General features: G+C 39.0%; 2 protein-coding genes across 2 annotated transcripts in view; both read right to left on the bottom strand.

Moving 5' to 3' along the window:
• septin7a (septin 7a) overlaps positions 1–7,228 on the bottom strand; it is a 318,106-nt gene extending 310,878 nt beyond the window's left edge. The window contains exon 1 of the mRNA XM_059556787.1: positions 7,205–7,228. Coding sequence (XP_059412770.1) covers positions 7,205–7,213 — 9 coding nt within the window. The 5' untranslated portion in view covers positions 7,214–7,228. The remainder of the gene's footprint in view (positions 1–7,204) is intronic.
• Positions 540–21,012, bottom strand: cpsf1 (cleavage and polyadenylation specific factor 1). The gene is made up of 38 exons (XM_059556777.1): positions 20,859–21,012; positions 20,430–20,606; positions 19,388–19,415; positions 19,156–19,289; positions 18,986–19,066; positions 18,753–18,904; positions 17,750–17,896; positions 17,530–17,669; positions 17,281–17,391; positions 17,100–17,193; positions 16,851–16,938; positions 16,641–16,772; positions 14,915–14,966; positions 14,730–14,821; positions 14,548–14,622; positions 13,532–13,612; positions 13,128–13,220; positions 12,887–13,000; positions 12,413–12,554; positions 12,156–12,334; positions 10,952–11,091; positions 10,693–10,870; positions 9,998–10,204; positions 9,825–9,914; positions 9,600–9,743; positions 8,321–8,473; positions 8,060–8,176; positions 6,712–6,802; positions 6,526–6,610; positions 5,729–5,870; positions 4,297–4,449; positions 4,011–4,187; positions 3,641–3,707; positions 3,043–3,090; positions 2,791–2,946; positions 2,545–2,674; positions 1,875–2,013; positions 540–780 (listed from the first exon to the last, which is right to left on the bottom strand). The coding sequence occupies exons 2-38, from the start codon at positions 20,571–20,573 to the stop codon at positions 733–735; spliced, it is 4,344 nt and encodes a 1,447-aa protein (XP_059412760.1). The 5' UTR covers positions 20,574–20,606; positions 20,859–21,012; the 3' UTR covers positions 540–732.
• Between the last annotated feature and the right edge of the window lie 231 nt (positions 21,013–21,243).

Here is a 21,243-nt window from a genome sequence, read left to right on the forward strand (position 1 = left end):
AATCTACAGTGCTGTGTATTTTGAATATAAATCACTTATATTGCAGTTTCACTTGAATTAGAATGAATCAAAAAAACCTATTTTGAAAATGCATCTCATTAAGAATGATTCACCCATGTGTTTGTTTGTTTTTTCCCCTTATGATATTTAATCAAACTGTCAAAGCTTTATTTTTTGGTGCAATATCAGACTTCTGTTTGTGTGATGTATGCTAGATTTCTCCAATCATTTTTTCCACTTAAACTCATCCCACTACTTTCATCTGCAAGCTTGTATTCATTGTGCAACACCTCACACGTTGTTTTTTTTTCTTTTCATTTCACTCCGTTGCAAATCTCAATACAAAAGAAATGTCACACACTACTTAAACCCTGAAGGCAAACAAAGCAGACCATCTCTCTCATGCTTCCCAGAGAATGACATGGATTGTAATGTTTTTGAGTAAAGTGTGAGAGAAAACGTCTTCTGCAGTGGTCAGACTGTGTCTGCGCTCAGAGAATCATCTGTGATGGAAGTAAAGAATAATGACACTGAAAGCATTGGAGTATCAGCCATGTTAATTTTTTTTTCTCACAAAATATTCTAAGAAATGCAATACCCTTTACCGCATTTCCTCCTTTCTGTCAACAAAAAAAAAAACAGCATGACAAATTTTTGTTTCTTCTTTTTCTACCAAAACATTGAAATATAAAACAGTGGGCAGAGGATCATGAGTGTGAGAGCAGCAGCTCTTCAGAAGTGAGCAGTTACTCTCTCGATCTCCAGAAGATCATCCAGGAGCTGAAACAAACGCAAAAGCAGAAAAACTCAAACAGATAGTTAGATAATTATGAGCATGACATTTCAAGTAGCACTTGAAGGCAGCTGGGTAATGCTTTATTTTAAGGTGTCCTTGTTAGACGTTACATGTAGTTACTATTATAAAAACAATAAATTAGGCACGATTACATGCAAGTAACCCTAACCATATAGTAAGTACATGTAGTTAATTAATATTACTCAGAGCTCAAATGTATAATTACACTGTAACATTGACACCTGAAAATAACTGGCAGCAGTGTTTGTAACTACAGAATGTAAGTTTGTATTTTTTTGGGCCAGGATAATCTTGATGCTTCAGCTTGTTTTGGAACGGTTTTCATTGGCTTTTTTTTCCTTTTCTGAAGCACATTAACATGAAACTTGAAGCACATTCTTTTCAAAAGGAAAAAAACCAGGCACTTAGTTTCAGCACGGTTTCCAGTACTGCTTAAATCAGGCTATTTGCAGGATTTTTATGCCTTTTTGTAAGATTACACAAATAAAACTAAATAAAAAAAAAAAAGTTTGTCAAGATTTCCTAACTGATACCATATGAGCACGGTAGGACGATGTCTATGGTAACAAACTCTTAAACTGCATTAAAAAAAACCTAATATTTAGAAAAGAGATTAATCAATTATTATATTAATTTAAACATATCTCTACTGATTTTTCGAAAGCATATTAGCTTCTTGTCGATCCACCGGTTCACATTTACAAACTGTGTGTTTGATGCATATGGGTCAATTTTCGCATTGGTCTGAACACAAACAGCAGTGGTGCCCAGTTAAAATGCAAATTCATTCTCGGCCAGCAGGTGGCGCTTTTAAAGCGGCAGAAATATAGCGGTTTCTCTGGGCTGTACACAAAGCAAAGACTTTGAAAAGTTGCAGCGCTAGTATTTATTCAATGAAATCATTCTTGTCTTTCCGTCCCCAAATAGTAACGGACTCAAATGTATCATTTAAGGCATTTAACGGAAAACCGGTTATTATATATGAAATGATTATTCAATATATAATTTATTTCCTCTGGCCTAGCGTGACAGTTAGTATCTTAGAGCCAGCACTCACAATGTCTGGGGTTGTGCCGATCTTCTTGGCCAGTTCGCTTCGCTCCATGGTGCTGAGGTACAGGTACTTATTCAGTAGCTCTCCATCCAGGATGTTCCTCACCGCGTTCTGCAGCGTCCGCCGATCACAGTGCAGCATCCTGCAGCAAAACACAGCAGCAGAAGCTCAGAGGCTACAAACAACTGGAGAAACATCCTCCGGCCTGGAAGTGTCACGAAACTGTCAGGTTTCGGAAATATTTGGATTTTTGTCAAATGCTAATGGCAGATTTGCATGATAAGAGTCTCATTTGTACAATACTAACTCTGGAACCTAACATGAAATAAAAGTCAAAAATTGTATTTATTGGAAATAGAACCGTTTCTATTTTCTATCTTAAAAAGACACGTGAACCACAGACTGAAAGTGAATGTATTTACAATGATAGTAAAAGCTTTTTAAAGAGACCTTTTATTTGCAGAAAAAGCGCTGAGGGTGGTGTGTGGGGGGGGGGGGGGGGGGTATTAATAAATGACTTTTGCATTAACAAATGCAGTTAGTAATAATATTACGTTTATTTCTTGGTAAGGTACATTTGATATTAAAGCACTGAGCTCGACTCGGGAAGCATACAAAAGAATGGCAGAAGACATTTTTGCGCTCTGTAGCCCTGCAGCAGGCGAGTCAGTACCTGAAGGCCTTTGGGTTGAGCCCCGCGTGATGCGGCAGCATGGTGGTGAGGGCGTTCTGCAGCATCAGCAGTCTGCGGTACGTCTTCTCCTGCATGGGCAGAAGCAGGCCCACGCCGCCCTCCAGCGTAGCTGCACACACACACACACACACACAATCAAACTGACTTCACTAGTTCAGGAATAGTGAAATAATGCTGTTTCATGAACGCCCACTAGGGAAAAGAGATGCAGCTGAGGAGACCCACCGAACCATGTGATGTTCTTGTTGTCCCAGGTTAGTGCCTTCTTGCTGGCGGGGTCCAGAGTGCCGCGGCACGGCATCCTCCAGAAGGCGTTCACATGGGCGCCCACATTAAAATCAGCTCTCCGCAGCAAACGCATGCCTCCGAAGCTCTCTTTGGCTGGAGGCGGTATGATAAAAGGACACGTTTGATATCAGACACTGGGAAAGAGCGAAGTCTCACGGTTCTATAGAGAGAATCAGATGAATGACACACCTTCTGGCAGGTACATGTAGACCGACAGGTTTTTGTCTCTGTCTGAAACTGAGAGAGGGTTTTAGAGGTCAAACCAGTGAGTTTAAAGTGTAAAACTAATGCTGAGACAGAATAAAAGAGTAATGGTGAGCATATCGCTCTAGTTTACTCATGGAATGTTTTTTTTGCATAACTTGCGCCAATAAAAATAAAATAAAAATCTGATACAACTAGGCATGTCAATGAACTCTTTGCCGACTGGCTTGCACAACAATGCATCATGCAAATATTTGCATCACGTTACTCGCTCTAGTTTACTTATGGGATGTTTTTGCATTACTTGCACAAATAAAAACAATTTAAAAAACTGTGGGGCGTGTCAATAAGCTCTTCGCTGATTGGCTTGTGTGACAACGCATCATGCAAATTTTCCACTCAAATTAACATTTTTTAACTTGCGCGGAAGATGCGATTGAGGAGTATATTGTACTTTCGCAGCAATCACGTCACCTTGACGCAAATATGTGTCTATTTGCGTCTTTGTATTGACTTTGTATGTAATCATCTCATGTGAATAATTAAATTCTCTTTCTGTGTGAACACATCATAAGACATTTACCCAGGAAGCCCAGCTGGTTGTTGTCCACCATAAACTCTACGCTGTAAACCTCCAGGGGCTTTGCATCCTATGAAGAAACAAAAAGAGCAATGGAACAACTATATCCAAACTGAATGGATTTTGTGTATGTATGAATTGGGACCTCAAGGTATGCTGGTACAATTTGCGAATCTTAACTACTCAAATAATAAGCAATATTAAACCATGTTAAGCACTCAAGTCAAGAGGCAAAACATCAAGACTTGAAACCAATCAATTGACTATTGTGAAATGAAAATACACTGCAAATTGGCAGCAACACAAAATTAAAAATATATCCCGTTAAATCAGCTGTATGATAAAGGACTGAGTGCAAACTCTTGGCAGATACCCTGCTGACGAGCGAGAGCGTCTTGCTCTCCTCCTGGTAGCGCAGCAGAGAGATGCTCTTCATCACATCAGCGGCGAGGATGAAGTTCTTGATGCTGTGCATCTGATGGATGTAGAGCTGAGTGTCAATGAAGGCCATGCCGGTCAGATCATTATCCTTCAGACTCCATAAGAAGATCTGCGCACACACACACACACACACACACACACACACACACACACACACAGTCAACAGAAATGTCATTGTGTTTTAAGTGATGCAGCAGGTTTAAACGTGTGGTGTTCACCTTCTGTCCGATGGCAGACACCAGGTATCCACTGCAGTGACAGAGGGCCGTGACGGGCCCCTTCTGCTCCTTCTCATACAGCACTTTAAACTTGTTCTTGGTGAGGGGCTGACCGGGCTCAGGCACCACCTCAATCACGTCCAGAATCAGGATCTGTCACAGACAAAACAGACGCAGATCAGACTTCTGATCAACAGAAACATGTGCCAACATAAAAGAGACCAAAGGAAGGGCTGCACGATCTGGGAGGAAAATCTAATTGTGATTTTTCTGATAAAAACTGAAACTGACCTAAAACGAGATAAAATAAAAAAAAATAAAACAATTTGTAGTGCTGCACAATTTGACCTATTTTCTAATACTAGTACTATACTATTACTATAAATAATAATTAGCAAAAAAAATAATGTATTGTTTTCATTAATAAATTGAATGAAATAAGAATTATATTTTTAATTAAGTATTACACTATATTTTATTGTACAATTTTAAAAAAAGAAACAGAAAAATTGAAGTTTGTTTGTCGTTTGTAGGGCTGCACAATTTAGCCAATCTTGTAATCATATTTCACAAGTAATATTATTATTAAAATTCATAATTATTTTAATTCAAAATAAAAAGATTGAGCAAAATTACTATTGCAATATTTCACTTTAAAAACAAAAATGTATTCTGTAAACTGTAAAATTACAATAGATTACTAATTTCCTATTTTAAATCTTAAACCCTTTTTTGTTTTGTTTTTTGACAGAAAACATGCACCAATACCTTACATTTAAATAGCAGCCGTAGTTATTTGATAATAACACTAAGCCTTGTATCAAATTCGGTCTGGTTTCAATTAATCAGGGCGTCCTATCTAAAAGCAGTCATGCATGGTGCAGTTTGAAATGTTGAACCTTGCAAATGTTTGTATCCCATTCTGCGATTACATGCCCAACCACATTGCTCTCTTTAACTTTTAGTAGTGGAATAAATTAATGGTATGAATCAAATGCACCTGGAAAGAGTCTCTCTACAATGGCATCCCATTGGGGAAGTCGTAGCCTAATGGTTAGAGAGTCGGACTCCCAATCGAAAGGTTGTGAGTTCGAGTCCCGGGCCGGCAGGAATTGTGGGTGGGGGGAGTGCATGTACAGTTCTCTCTCCACCCTCAATACCAAGACTGAGGAGCCCTTGAGCAAGGCATCGAACCCCCAACTGCTCCCCGGGCGCCGCAGCATAAATGGCTGCCCACTGCTCCGTGTGTGTGCTCACAGTGTGTGTGTGTGCATTTCGGATGGGTTAAATGCAGAGCACAAATTCTGAGTATGGCTGAATGTCACTTCACTTAATGCTACTCAGTGATGATCAAAAAGCTTATTTAATGGACATATTTTATTGTACTTCCACAGTTTCTGCACCAGAGTGATGCGTGTAGGTGAAGACTCACTCTTCCTCTGCAGGTGACCTCCTCTCCCTGGATGAGGCACGTACCCAAAGCCACATATCCCTTCAGGCCTGACACAGTCTCCTGACTCTTCAGAGCCACCGTCTTCATACACGTCACATGCTCCCACTCCTCCAGATCAACGCTGTCCAACAACGTTACACAGACAGATCATCATCATTTACTCATGTCAGGGCGTCCCTTCACTGAAAGTCTATTCCACCTAAACTATGCATCAAAATGTTTATTAAAGACACATCAAATATGGTAAATGGCTCTTTGTATGTGCAATGCTAAATGTTTATATGAATAAAGGCCTATATCTCGATATCATCGGCCGATATGAACCTGTCGCCTATATATCAGAATCGACGAATATGCCGTCGATATGAATTTTTTTTTTCAGTCAAATGTTTGGACGCACAAATGGGAAAGTGCCCAAACCTTTGACTGGTACTGTACTATAATATACACAAAGAATATCGGCCGATATATCGATATCAGCTTTTTTTTACTCCCTAATATCGGTATTGGTATCAGCCCCAAAAACCCACTCTATTATTAATACCTAAAGTAAGATTAAAAGGAAAACTAAAAAATCTAATAAAAGTTATTATGTAATAGTATAATAAATCATACTAAAATAAACTTGCTTTCTAGACAACCATGATTGAAAAAAAATCTCAGGTTTTCAGAACGATTACATTGGATAAAACTGCTCTATTCATGGCGATTACTTTTGAAGTGTCTTTCTGAACTTTTTAAAGCATCAAAGTTGGTTGTGTGAATGTGCTTCTCACCGTGTGTTTGGGATGGCCTCCCAGCTGACCGGAGATATGAGCTGAATGGAGAACTTCTCCTGCTGAGGGTGTATGTACCGCTCATCTGAAAAAACAACAATTCAAATAATAAAAACCCCATCAAATCAGACACAGTCACTTCATCCATATACACACACACACACACACAAGCAAACAGTGTCCCACCTCTTTCGATGGTCTCAAACTCCTTCTCCTCTCCGGTCATTCTGGGGATTCGTGTGCACTGCTCTTTAACACTGCTGCACACCGCATACACCTGAAACACACACGACTGATCAACATATGACTGCCATGTTTACATGGCAGCAGTCATTTCAAGGAGAGGTTTGTGAAATTGACCGCTAGTGGTTGTAACGGGTACTGCAGCACAAATTCAAAATACGCCCTCCTCCTCAGACTCTATGCTCATGCGGGTTGCCAGATTGAGGAAAGGCTTTACACTTTTTCTTAAGAAATTTACAGACATTTCTTAAAAAAATATTTCACTTTGTCGTTATGAGGTACGGAATATAAACTAATGAGAGAAAAAATTTAAACAATTGTAGTATCAGGCTGCAACATGACACATTTTAAAAAGTGAAGGGGGTCTGAATACTTTCTGAATGCACTGTATATTTGCATTGTAATATTCTTCTGGTATTAGAGCTGTTAAGATGGATGCTACCATTTTTTAGGTCGGATAGAATCTGCGATCTCTGACTGTGTTCATTTGCTGGCTTCCTGTATGCTGTATTTCCTACCTAACTGGCAACCCAATAGTGTTGAATTACTATTGGCTAAACTGGCAGTGGGCGGAGTCACACAGACCGAAACAAAAACAGACATTCCGACACAGAACACACATTTCAATGCAAAATAACTGGCTGTAGCATTGTTAATCGGAGAAATAAGTAAACTTAACATGATCCCTAAATGTAATTTTTATGCTTTAGTACAGTCAGAAAATAACATACAGAACATTTAATGCTGGACATGTTATTTATACAGACCTCATTTATAAATAGAATAGTTTGGCGGTTTTTGCTCCTGTGCTCTAATTAGTCAACATAACACAATTTCGTATGAAAAAACTGAACACAAGAAAAATCTGCAAACTTTTTTTGTTGTAATGCCAAATTAAGATTTTCGTATCTACTATATTGTTAAAATGACTGGATTTTGGCTGCTAAAAATATCGCAGAGCAATGGTAAATGTGATTGCACCTTTCTTTTTTCTGCAGAACATAAAAGAAGATATTATGTTGCCATAACCAAACAATTTAGCTCCCATTTACTTCCAACGCATTTAAAATTCAAGTTAATGCAAACCAAAACTGTTTAAGTCTTCAAAATTCCACTAAAGAAAGTGAGTGAGGTCTAGAAAAATGTGAGATGACAGACGTAAATGATGACAGAATTTTCAGTTTAGGGTGCATCTCTTTAAGGCTCATATAAATGTTTAAAAAGGGCCAAGATGAGCTCAGTCACTAAATGCAGTGTACTCATCATCTCATGCCCATAGCATGTGCATTACCTTTGATTCCACATGGTACGACACATAGTGGACGGTACACCTGAGTGGGATCTTGCGGACAGGCCAGGGAGCGTCATATGAGAGATATGTGGGTAACACACTGATCCTCAGCTCGCCCTAAAGCGACAAACACACTTCAGTTAAACCTAAACCTGTCAAGATTATTCTCTCCAGATATCCTGATACAGTGGATTATGAAAGACACTTTTTAGATGTGATCTAATACAAAATCCTAGTGTAGATTTTAGGACTTGTCTGTACCTGTTTGTTGAAGTAGAGGAATCCTTTGGGACAGTTGATATTGTGAAAGGGAGAGAAGGACTCAATGGCGCCGTCTATTGTCATGGGGTGGAGCCGCATCGCCCCACGAGAAGTCACCAGCATCCAGTGAGGAGACGGCCCACAGATAAACACCTGAAAGCAAGCAGTGCCAACATTTATGTAGTTCTTCTCTTACAAATTATGCCTGGCTTGAGAAAAGAATTTGGTGCCAATGTCTTACACCAGCTCTGATAGCTAACCTGTACGGTTTGGTAATGATAAAGTAAAACTATTAAAAATGATTTTCCATAAATGAAATCAAGCTAAAATAAAATAATGAAATAAAAAAACTAACTGAAATATAAAGTAGTACTAAAATTGAAGCTGATATAAAAATAAAAAAGTTAGAAATAGAAATAAGAAAATGACAACAGCACATAATGGAGTTACTAAATTAGAGCCCGACCAATATATCGTTTTGCCGAAATTATCGGCTGATATGAACCTGTCGCCGATATATCTGTATCGCCAAATATGTCGCCAATATGACAAATTTTTTTCAGTCAAATGTTTGAACACACGAATGGGAAATTTCCCAAACTGTTGCCTGGTACTGTACTATAATATACACAAAGAATATCGGCCGATATATCAGTATCAGCCTTTTTTACTCCCTAATATCGGTATTGGTATCAGCCTCAAAAAACCCATATCTGTTAGGCTCTATTAATATATATCATTAATACTAATACCTAAACTAACATTAAAATGAAAACTGAAAAATCTAATAAAAGGTACTATGTAATAGTATAATAAATAATACTAAAATAAACTTGCTTGCTAGACAACCATGACTGACAAAAACGGTTTCTAAGAATAAAATACAACACAAAAATATATATAAATTAGGTAAAAAAAACTTACTAAATTAAAAATTACTAAATTAAAATTAGAAATGATGCCTTGACAACTAAGTGAAATAAAATAGGTTAGTAGCAAAATTAGTAAAACTAAGATAAATGAAAAATAAAACTAAACAGAAATATAAAAAAACTAATAAAATCTCTAAAATTAAAATAAAAAGTAAAAATAACTAAAATAAAAGATAAAATATTTAACAGAGCCAAGTATGAATAAAAATACTATAATGCTATACAAATATGACAAAGTTTTGTATACATTTAGAATTTACCACAATGCAAAGGCCATCAACAAGCATAAAATAAAAATCATGATCAGATAAGTACATTTCAGTTTTCAAACCAAGTCACAGACATACCCCAGAGTATCCCGAGATGTCCTGGAAGTATCTGAATCTGGCCACTCGACCTTTGACCCCCAGCGTCTCCTCTCCCTGACCATCAGGCTTCTTCTCCTTCCTCATTTTGGACTTCTTCTCTCTGAAGTTAATGTTGTGAGGCATCTGATGAAAAAAGACACTCACAATCACTCAAACATCACTAGAGAAAGCATCCCGTGGAGAGCATTTAGAGTCAGTTTGTACCTTCTTGAAGCGCACTTTCAGGTTGCTCTGAGCCTGCGATTGGTCGTAGGGAAAGGCCTCATAGATAAGAAGCTCTTGATCAACATGTGCCTGTGGACAAATACAGTAAAACACACAACATTAAACCTCAATTCATCCAGAAGAGCAGGGAGGCTCCTGTGATGAACACTCACCAGCAGGTAAGGACGGCTGTGGTTGTAGCCTAAAGACACAAGAGCAACTTCTTTGACCAATGGGATTTCTCCCTGCCTCATCACTTCCTCTTTTTTGAGCTCCCCTTGAGTAGCTGACTGGCTAGCAGAGCTGTCGACCAAAACACGCTGACCAACAGGGAAATTTTTCACCAGGAAAACCAGCCGCCAGTCAGGAAGCTGGTATATCTGATTAACAAATCACAATAAACATTTTAAATGACCAATACCATCAGATTATGATTTACATACATTCTGTGGAAGATTTGAACATGAACTGAATAACCAAACAGCCCCTAACGAATAAGATTAATCACATAAATCTGGTGATAAGGCATGCATTCATAATAAACAAATCGATATACTTCATAAAGGTAGTTCAGGGATAGCTTTGAATAAACTAAGGGTGACAGGCTTCTCATTTCTGCATTTTTGAATCATACAAACGGAATTTTTTATATTACAGATTATAAAAAGGAGTGCAGATCCTTGATTCTGATTGGCTGAGCCATGATCAAAGCGGTTGTAAATCACTCTACAAACGTGCACCTTCGTTTACTTCTGTGTGTTACACTTTCGTGCAACCACAGCTGATTCTGAGGAACTATAGTTTGTTACCCAAACTCCAAGCAGCTCTTTCAAGGAAATCTCAGTAAATCAGTGTGTATGGTCATCACCTCCATGACTCCGTTCTCTCTGACCAGCAGGCACCAGTGTGACGGCTCCTGGCCGCTCTCTCTTCCTGTCTGAGAGGAGGTCAGTGCTGCAGAGAGACGGCTGGGCTCCTCTCTACTGGGACTGCTCAGAGGGTTTGACTCCCCATACAGCATCTCCTCCTCATCATCCAAAGCATTACTGACCAGGAGAACAACAACAGTCATTATGAGACAATGAGACGAGCTGCCAATGAGAGCATTTGAGCGTCTGGTGTATTACCCAAGGTCCTGGATGATGGTCTCTGTGTCTGACTGGGCTCTGATGGTAGTTTCCTCTCTGGCCAGGAAGCTGACCTTGTTCTCAGTTGTGAACATGCCACTGACGTCACGATAAGCACATAACGTAATAACACGGGATTGCTGGAAAAACACAACATTGAGAACACCTTAAAAAGTGTTCAACAATAAAAACATACTGCATTTCGGGAAAGAGAATCTAATGAAAAATGGGATTTACAAAAAACTCAGACCCACTAAGGTGAAAAGAAAAGAAAAGGTGAAAATGTGTGATTTTCATGAAAATAATGCCACAATAATAAACTAAAAAAAAAGTCTTCTGACCTCAAAATATGATTTTTTGTTTTTATTTACTTTAGAGTTTGTGATAAAATACAACCTTGGTGTTTTTCATGAGATTCAGCATCAAATAATCCTACTGCTAAAAAATGTAAGAATAAATTAATATTTATTTTTATGTTAAGCAAGGATGATTTAAATTGATCAAAAGTGACAGTAAAGAGATTTATAAATTTACAAAAGATTTACATTTAAAATAAATTCAGTTTTTTGAAGTTTGTATTCACCAAACATTCTGTAAAAACATTTATCACGGTTTCAACAAAAATATTCGAATATTTTTTAAACACTGATAATAATGATGAAAAAGTTTCTTGAGCAGCAAATCATCATATGAGAATGATTTCTGAAGTATCATGTGACACTGAAAATACAGCTTTGATCACAGGAATAAATTACATTTGAATACATATTCACATAGAAAACAGATTTTTTAAAGTTTAGTAATATTTCATGATATTAACGCTTTTATAAACAATAATAAAACAAATGCAGCTTTGGATAGCATAAAAGACCGAGTATGAAAAGAGTAGTATTTTGTCTTTTTCAGTAAAACTGACTTGAAATGCAAACTGACATTTTTTTTCTTTTTCAAAATTAAGATTAATTAAATAAGTTTGCACATAAAACCCAGAAAAGAATTAGTGCAAATAAAGTAAATAAAAACCTTTGTTTTCTTACAACACAGGTGGGGTTGTTTTCTGGATAAGTATAAACTTATTTTCATCAATCCCTCAAAGCAGGATTCATTTTGCATTTCAAATAAATTCAGCGCTGGTGATCATCGAAGGCTTCTTTCAGGCACAAGCGTGTGAGCAGTACTGTACATGAGGTCTGTGTGGACTGACCGTGTGGATCTGGGGCTTCTGCAGCGCCAGCCGGTGGCTCTTCCCCATGTACGAGTCGCTCTTCAGCACAAACATGGTGACCGCTCCCTCAGCTGTCATGATGATCATGTAGGGATCGGCCACAGAGCAGTGCACTATGGGAGAGCCCAGGTCCACAGGGATAAAGTGGAGCTGCGTCACTGAGAGCAAGAGGAGAAGAGACCGGATGAGACACCAGATCCATCCATGACACGGTCAACACTGACCTGCTTCCTCACCTCCCTCTAGCAGTCTGATGCCCATAGGAGACACCTGGATGATGTATTTATTGTCTCCGATGTTGCCCGCATACACAGTGGGACCCTGCGTGGCGAACCCACTGGTGTCCAGCTCCATAATCTCCTGACCCGTCTGCAGGATCTAAACACACCACAAGAGCAATGAAACACTGGAAGAGTCTGTGTGTCCTCCAGAAATCTCATGACAATAAACTGCCTCAATAAAAGCGTTGTGACTGGTCGAAGAGTAGACAGTGAGCTCATATCTAGCTGTGTGGAATGACATACTAGCATGCTGCTTACTATAAAGTATATACTGCCTAGTAGACATGTCATTTACTAATGCAATATATCCCGATGCTGAACGTGCACGATACTGTTATCGTGAGCGCTGTAAAATACAGTGAGAGTTTGGTTTGGTGTGTTCTGTCTAGAGTATGGTAGCATGTTACACATAATCCAGATTTTGATTACCATGGTGGAGTCCTCTCTGCTGAGGATGAGGAAGCCGTGTTTGTTCTTGTCGTCCTCTACTGTGGGCTCCTGCTTCTCCTCCTCAGGACCCTCGCCATCGCCCTCTGGTGGAGACTACAGACAGACACGCAGCGTTTCAAAGGCGTTTCAGCCAAACCTCAGAATTATGGGTCATTTATCTTTTATTGTGTAATACAGATAAATGCAAAGACTTTAGAAGGATGAGTGCAACAGAAATCACCTTCTCCGGTTTCTCCTCGCAGTGTATGACTGTCCACATGTCATGGCATCCAGGAAGTTCAAACGTTGTGACCACCTGCGGTCTGATGCTTTTCTATAGAACAGCAAAATACATGCTTCAATACCACAGATGACCTAATTCACAATTCAAATCAAAGCAAGCATGTTGACAGCAGGTGTAAACAGAGTCTTGGGTTCATAATGGATGCATAGGCACATGCAGGCGTCATGTGTCCTGAGTCAAATGCATGAGCAGCGTGTCTCTGCTGCATCTCGGCTGTTTTTAAAGGCAGCCCTGGTAAAGCCCAGAGGTCACTGTAGCACCCGCAGCGGCCTGCAGCAGACGAGTGCATCTTTACTTCAGACGGACACGAGCACAGGAAGAGGAGCTACAGATACTCATACCTGCAGGACAGAGAGAGCCCCGTTCTTGCCGTATCCTGAGCCCACCACCACCTCCAGATCCGGCTCTGGGTTAGTCTGAAACTGATGACAGAAGAATTGATCGTGCATCATAACTGTGACCCTGGAGCACAAAACCAGTCTTAAGTCGCTGGGGTATATTTTTTGCAAAAAAACATTTTATTTTACATTGTAATATTGTTTGCAAAAAACTTTTGTTTAGTAATATGCATTGCTAAGAACTTCATTTGGACAAATTTAAAGGTGATTTTCTCAATATTTAGATTTTTTTGCACCCTCAGATTCCAGATTTTCAAATAGTTGTATATCTGCCAAATATTGTCCGATCCTAACAAATCAATGGAAAGCTTATTTATTCATGTGCAAATCTCAATTTCAAAAAATTAACCCTTATGACTGGTTTTGTGGTCCAGGGTCACAATTAATCAGATTCATATAGCCAACAATGGAACTAATCATGTCTTTTTTCCATCATGCTGTATCTCAGTATTAACCAGAAAATACCTCACTATCCAGAGCTGCAGAAACTATGTATTTTTTAGGCCAAAGCCCAGAAACAAATCCGTATTTTAGCACTTCTGGCTCCATCATTCTCAGGTTAATGGGTTTTAAAATTGGTTTGTTGAGAACACAAGCTCATGATATTTTCACATTTAATTCTACAACATGAAATACATCAGTAATATGTCCTTGTGATGTTTTTTTTAAGGTTTCACTTGTCTTGAAAAAGGCGGTTGCTAACAAGTGTCTAAATGTGACTAGAGAGCACTTTAAACACCCTCACACTGGTAAACAGATAAACTCTTCTCATCACTAGTTAGCTTTTTACTTCTGCTGATTGCTTTTAGGCTTCAGAATTCATTAACATTTTGTTGTGAATCTTATCATGATGAATTATAAGCTCTGGTTGGTTGACAGCTGTTAGGTTTTTGCCCAAGATGCGAACTTATAGGTTGGCCTAAAACGTCCCGTCATCACTGTAGGGAGAGTTGAGGTACCTCTTCAGACAGGAAGGCTGGTTCTCCCATGGAGGCGCTGACACAGGGTCCTATGTTCAGTATGCTGTCACAAACCTGGACATAAACATCAAATCTAGTTTAATACAAGCGTTTCACACAGGCAGCAACACTGGAAATGTAAATGAAATATGTTACAGAGATCAGATGAGATAGGACCTCACCTCAAACGAGTAAGTAGCCAGCTGAGTGCCTGACTGAGCCTCGCTCCCGTACACCTCGATTTCATCAAGCTCATCAGGCAGACTGGCCTTCCCTGAATACAGCAACACACACACATATATACACACACACACAACAGCACACACATCTGAACCACATACAACCACACTCTCATTAATCACTCCACCTGCCCAGTTAGCCACGGCATCCACTCGCTTCTTCTTATTCGGAGGCTCTTCCTGGAAGACAAAGGCATTCGAGAGGCGTAAGATCCTTCAGATCCTTCTTACAAAAGATTTCATGAGCTTTAACCAGACATTTAATGATATTTTTCATCACTGTCTGGATCTCAGCTTTAGGAAAGATGGGCTAAAGTTTATTTTTAATTGATTTAAAAACCTTAACTGTTCATGTGATTGGCATGACTTAAAAGCGTTCATTCCCTTCAGATAAAGAAGTTTGCTTAGTTGTATAAAGTGCACGCTTGTAGAGCACTTCAAACATTCCACAAATAGTATACAGTTCTTTTTAAATGACAGGAAATATTAATGAAATAAAAGGTCACTTAAAACGTTAGTTCACCCAAAAATTGTCATTAATAACTAACCCTCATGTTGTTCCAAACCAGCGTCTGAACCGAACTGATTCTTTTGGTGATTGATTCTGAACTGATTCTGTGCTAATGTTATGAGCGCAGGTAAACCGAAGGCTTGCAGTCATCGCCAATGACGCCATTATGTCGAGCGCAAAAGAACCGGTGAACCGTTTTCTTCAACCGGTTTATTGAATTGAACTGTCCGAAAGAAATACTGGTGATCCGAAAACCGATGCAACCAGTTCTTCACTCGTGAACGAGTCAGTCTGTTGTTCGTTATCTGGCTCGGCTCGGTGTTCATCTTCAGTTCTCTCTTCACAGCAGTTCAGTCAGTGTACTGTTTGAGTAAATGAATTACCTCGGGATATTGGTTTGTTTTAACTCAGAGGGAGTGTCAGCCACATTAAACAAGTCAACATCTTAAGTAATTTGTGGATTAATGCGTATTGGAGATGCGAACTGTTTAAAACGATTCAGTTCGATTTGGTGAACTGGTTCAAAAAGATCCGGTTACATCGAATGATTCGTTCGCAAACCGGATATCCAGACTGCTTTGTTTTGAACTCTCTCACAACAGACACGGAAGAGAAGAAAATGCTGAGTAAAGTCGTAGTTTTTGCTATTTTTGGACCAAAATGTATTTTCGATGCTTCAAAATATTCTAACTGACCCTCTGATGTCACATGGACTACTTTGATGATGTTTTTCTTACCTTTCTGGACATGGACAGTAGACCGTACACACAGCTTCAATGGAGGGACTGAGAGCTCTCGGACTAAATCTAAAATATCTTAAACTGTGTTCAGAAGATAAACAAAGGTCTTACGGGTTTGGAACGACATGAGGGTGAGTCATTAATGACAATTTTAATTTTTGGGTGAACCAACCCTTTAAGTGCACTTAACGAAAATTCACTTTTTTATGAGTGTTTAACTCACTTTAAGTAGAGTTTCAAAAAGTGTGATTTAACATCAAGTAAACTTACAGGTTTTACTTAAACGGTGCATTTTAAGTTATGTTTTCATACTCTTTTGTCAAGCTTTTACATAAGTACACTTATTTTGATGTGATGACTAACATACTAAAGCACATTTTAGTTTACCTTAAATGCTTGAGAGAAAATTCAACAGAACTTTAACCAACAACAGAATTATGAAATTACATATAAAGATGTGCAAGCGCTACTTAAGTGGGTCAAAAAGCACTTAAGTTCGACTATATAAATAAACACTATAATCCATCCATTTAAGAGACATTTTATCTAATTTACAATAACACGCAATGAACTGTTTGAAATGACACCTAGTCTGTTCTTCACCTGTTTGTCTTTCTCCTCGTTCTCTTTGCCCTCTTCCATTGGCGTCTCCTGGAGTTTCTCAGTGTACCTGAGCAGCAGTGAGTTGCCCAGACGAGAGCCCAGGAACAGATAGCCAGGCTCCATGGTGGTCATCTGAGAGGAGAGAGATGAGGGAGTGTGTGAGTGTCTGTGTTCAAGCACAGAGGACTGTAAACACAGATGATCACTCACACAGGTGCTCAGGACGCTGGCAGCAGCCTTGTCGAAGTGAAACGCCCGCACGCTCCTCATGCCATCTGTGATGAGCGTCAACACGTAACTGCAACATGACAGCATACATGCTCAGAATCTCTGATCCAAATGACCATCTCACACCTATTTGGGTTTTGATTGCTTCTATTTTCTTAACTGGCTTTGGATAAAAGTGTCTGCTAAATGACTAAATGTCAAGCATATGGTCAATAAAACATAGGATCTCACATTTCTCCTCCTTTTAGTGAGATGACCATCTTATCAGAGGTGATGAAGGACGCTTGAGAACAATCCAGCGTGATCTTCACCTCCTCCTGTGGCCCTGAAGAGCAAAACAGGTCGAGTTAGAGTGAGATGTCAATCATAAAGACGTTATTTTGGGGAGAACTGAGGTCCTGGGTGAACTTACTCAAGGGAAAAGCTGTGGTGCCGTTGGTCTGACTGTTGAGAGACACTCCAAACGGAGGAACGCTCTGGTTCAGATACAGCAATGAGTTCACAGCGAACACCACAACTCCACCTGAACACACCACATTATCCTTCAGCTTGAAGAGATGGATGCTGGGATGCTTTTAGGAGCCAAATATTTCGCAATAATGTACGTCATAGGGAGCCTGTGCGGTCTCAGAAAGCTTTTTGTTTTCATCAGATATCTTACCGATGGGTTTGGGCACAGCCATGACCTGAGTGCAGTCGAAGGGCAGGTTACTGAGAGACCAGATGACCGGATGAACCTTCTGCATGATGTTTAGAGAGATGGCCACGATACTGCACGTGTCGTGACGCACTGCCACACGCCTGAACACAACAAACAATGCCTATGACAGAGACAGGAAATACACGTAATAAAGTGTTGATGGTCAGACAGACAGTCGTACCCTGGCCACGTCTGATTGGGCTCAAACAGAATAAGCAGTGTGGGCTCGTAGTAACCGTGGAGAAACTTCATATCGATGATGTTTAGGAGCTTCTCATCCAGTTCACGAACATCAATGATGTAACTGGGAAGGAAACTTGACTTCTGCCTAAAAAAAGAAATAAAGTCTTTTAGAAAAAGAAATAGAGTCTTATAAGATACAGTTAAAAAGTTTGGGAATTAATACTTTCATCTAGCAAGGACACATTCAATAGATTGAAAAGTAAATAAAATTATGATGCTACATTTCTATTTCAAACAAATGCTTTTCTTTTGAACTTTTGTCAACATTGTTAATAATCAGAAATGTTTCTCGAGAAGCAAATCAGCATGTGATTTCTGAAGGATCATGTGACACTGAAGATTGTAGTAATGGTGCTGAAAAATCAGCTTTCCGTCACAGGATTAAATTGCATTTTAAAACATATTACAACAGAAAGCAGTTGGTTTAAACTGCAATAATATTTAACAATTTTACTATTGCTATTTTGAATAAATTCGACCAAAGAAAAAACATTAAAACTAGTGCAGTCAAATGCTTAATTGCATCCAAAATAAAAGTCTTAATTTACATTATGTGTGTGTGTACTGTGTTTAGTTATTATGTATATATAAATACACACATACATGAATCTACTAAAAAAAATTAACATGTATTTCCATGTATATATTTATATTACAGATATATATATTTATAACATTTTCTTAATTATATATACATGTATGTGTGTGTATTTATAAAGACATACTAAATACACAGTACACACACATATATTATGTAAACAAAAACTTTTATTTTGGATTAATCGTTTGACAGCACTAATTAAAACATTTTTAAAAATTGTTTTTAAATTGTTTTTAAATCTTACAAAAAACATTAAAAATATCTCACCAACCCCAGACTTTTAAGTGATATAGATAATCATTTAAAATGCCAGGAAGAATTTAGAAAACATGGTTGTTACCCCTCTCCCACGATGCCTTCCTGTTCATCGGTCAGCGTGTCCTTCCTGAAGGGCAGAACCACCAGACATGTGCCGTACACCAGCATGACAGCGCAGCGGTTCTCCGGATCCACACGCACCATGGGGATGTGCACGTTCTGGACAAACCCTTCCTGAAAGCATCCAAACACACAGCACAGAGCCATCAGACACAGCCCTGCAGCTCAACACATCCTCAGAAACACAGTACACACTCTCAACTCCGGCTCCTCGAAGTAGTGCAGCGACAGCGTCTTGAGGTCATGCGTGCCTGGATCATACTCCACTACTGACAGCTGGAAGAAACACACACACACACACTGGCATTAGACACTCTTCAAAGCTTTCCCTTCGCAGGAAGCAGCTGCGATGCGGTCACACATACCTTGGCATCTTTGAAGCTGAGGAGCAGGGCGTCTCTGTTGGTGCCCGCGAGCTGAACGCTGGCCATAGACATCACATTTCCAAAGAGAGAGAAGCACGCCACCTGCTCCAGCTTCTCTTTACGGCTCTTGACATCTACAGTTGAATATCAATAATAACAATAATATTAATGATTATAAACCCTTTTTAATCTACAGGATGCTTGACTGCAGACCAAAAATGAAAAGTCTTACCTGATGACTTCTCCGATTTGGAAGAGCTCTAGAATACAAGAAGAGAAAATCATTAGAGTTTATATTAATGACCCATTTAAACCAAACAGACCCAAACCAAGTGGCATTTATTTAAAAAACATTACCGTTATTATATAATGATATTTATAAAAAGACAACAAATAAAAACACAACCATTTTCTTAGGTTTAATATGACAGTAAAAAGAAGAAAATAATGTGTGTGTGGGGGGGGGGGGGGTAAATTATTGAATTATTATATTATACTTTTATTATTAAACTATAATATTTATAAAATGATTATAATTAATTACATAGGGGTTCAAAATGATAGAACTTTTTTATATTAAATGTTTTTATGATAGAACATTACTGTATGTATGAATGTATATAATAATCGATTTTACATATATATACACACACACACACACTTTGTGTAAAGTTGCAGTTACAGTCAAACTATAAATTATTCAGACACCAGATATAATTTTTTTATATTTTTAACTAGCAGGTTCAGGACACTATAGTTCATTTATGTATATAAGGAAAGAAAAATAGAGTAAACTGCATCATATTATACCCAAGACTTCTTCATGCAGTGGACTACCAGTAAAACTGATACAAACTTGGGACCAAAAATTATTCAGAAACTTTGACCTGACCATGTAATGCTTAAGTGTTATTTATTTTTTTAATTTAATTGCTTATGCGACCTTCTAACACCACAGACCCAACAAAATTAAGCATTGCTTTGTAACCGGTTGACCTAGATTGGTATCCAATTGTGTTTTTTTTTTTTTTTTTAATCAGCTGTCAGCTATTCAACCCGAATTCATTTCAAAAACCTTTCTATCAAAGTTATCTGACATTATCAAGATGTATTTTTTGTATATCAAGAGTTCTTCTCATAGTCTATCACCTATATTAATTCCTAAACTACAGCAAATAGACTGTGATGATGTGCTATTTCATATTCAGCTACACATACTCATGATAGGACGCTATAATGAAGCTGAAACAGAGAGAAGTGTTTGGTATCCTGACCTCCACATCATAGATGACCCTGTACACACAGAGCTGGGAGGTGCCCGCCACCAGCAGGTTCTTCTCTCGGCCGGATATGAAGTTACAGTAGACGGCGAACTCCACCGCGGTGGGCGGATGAGCCTGACGGTACACCGCGTACATGAGGAGGAAGAGGAGGACGAGGAGGAGGAAGACCTACACAATCACAGAGACAGAGGGAAAGAGTGAGAACTGCACACTGTTTACACACTCTACAGCCGCTCCTATTATTCTCTCTCTCTCTCACTCATCCACACACACACGCACACGCTGCCCTATTCTTCTGATGTACTCGTGTCCACGAGCGTCTGTTGACATTAACGCATCTCTATCATCTCATGCTAATATGCTAGCGTGCTTTATTTGATCACAGCACACATCATCTGTAGATACGAGACATAAACATACCAGCGAAATATCGTACGATGTTCCAGATGAGCCCTATGAGTAGTGGGTCTCGTAAATATATCGATTTAACCCCGAGCTCGGCACATTAGCGCTCTCTCATTCATCACACTTCCCAGAATGCCTCGCGGGGGGCAGCGAGCGCAGCGCCGAAATGTGTCCGACGTGCAGTGAGCGCGTGACGAGTTCCGCTCTCGCTTTTTCGAGTTCATCGCTTCTAAAAACACGCGCGCGCGTTACCAGTCACGTATATATACATACAGGAAATGTATGTTTTTGAAGATTATGCTAGGTTATTTTAGGGGTGTGTAATATTGACAAAAAACAACATATTTATAGTACCATATTTTGCAGAGTGTGTTTTTGAGATGATTTAAGGCTGGAAGGA

This window comes from Carassius carassius, chromosome 8 (genome assembly GCF_963082965.1).
Source record: "Carassius carassius chromosome 8, fCarCar2.1, whole genome shotgun sequence".
In the NCBI taxonomy this organism is placed as follows: domain Eukaryota; kingdom Metazoa; phylum Chordata; class Actinopteri; order Cypriniformes; family Cyprinidae; genus Carassius; species Carassius carassius.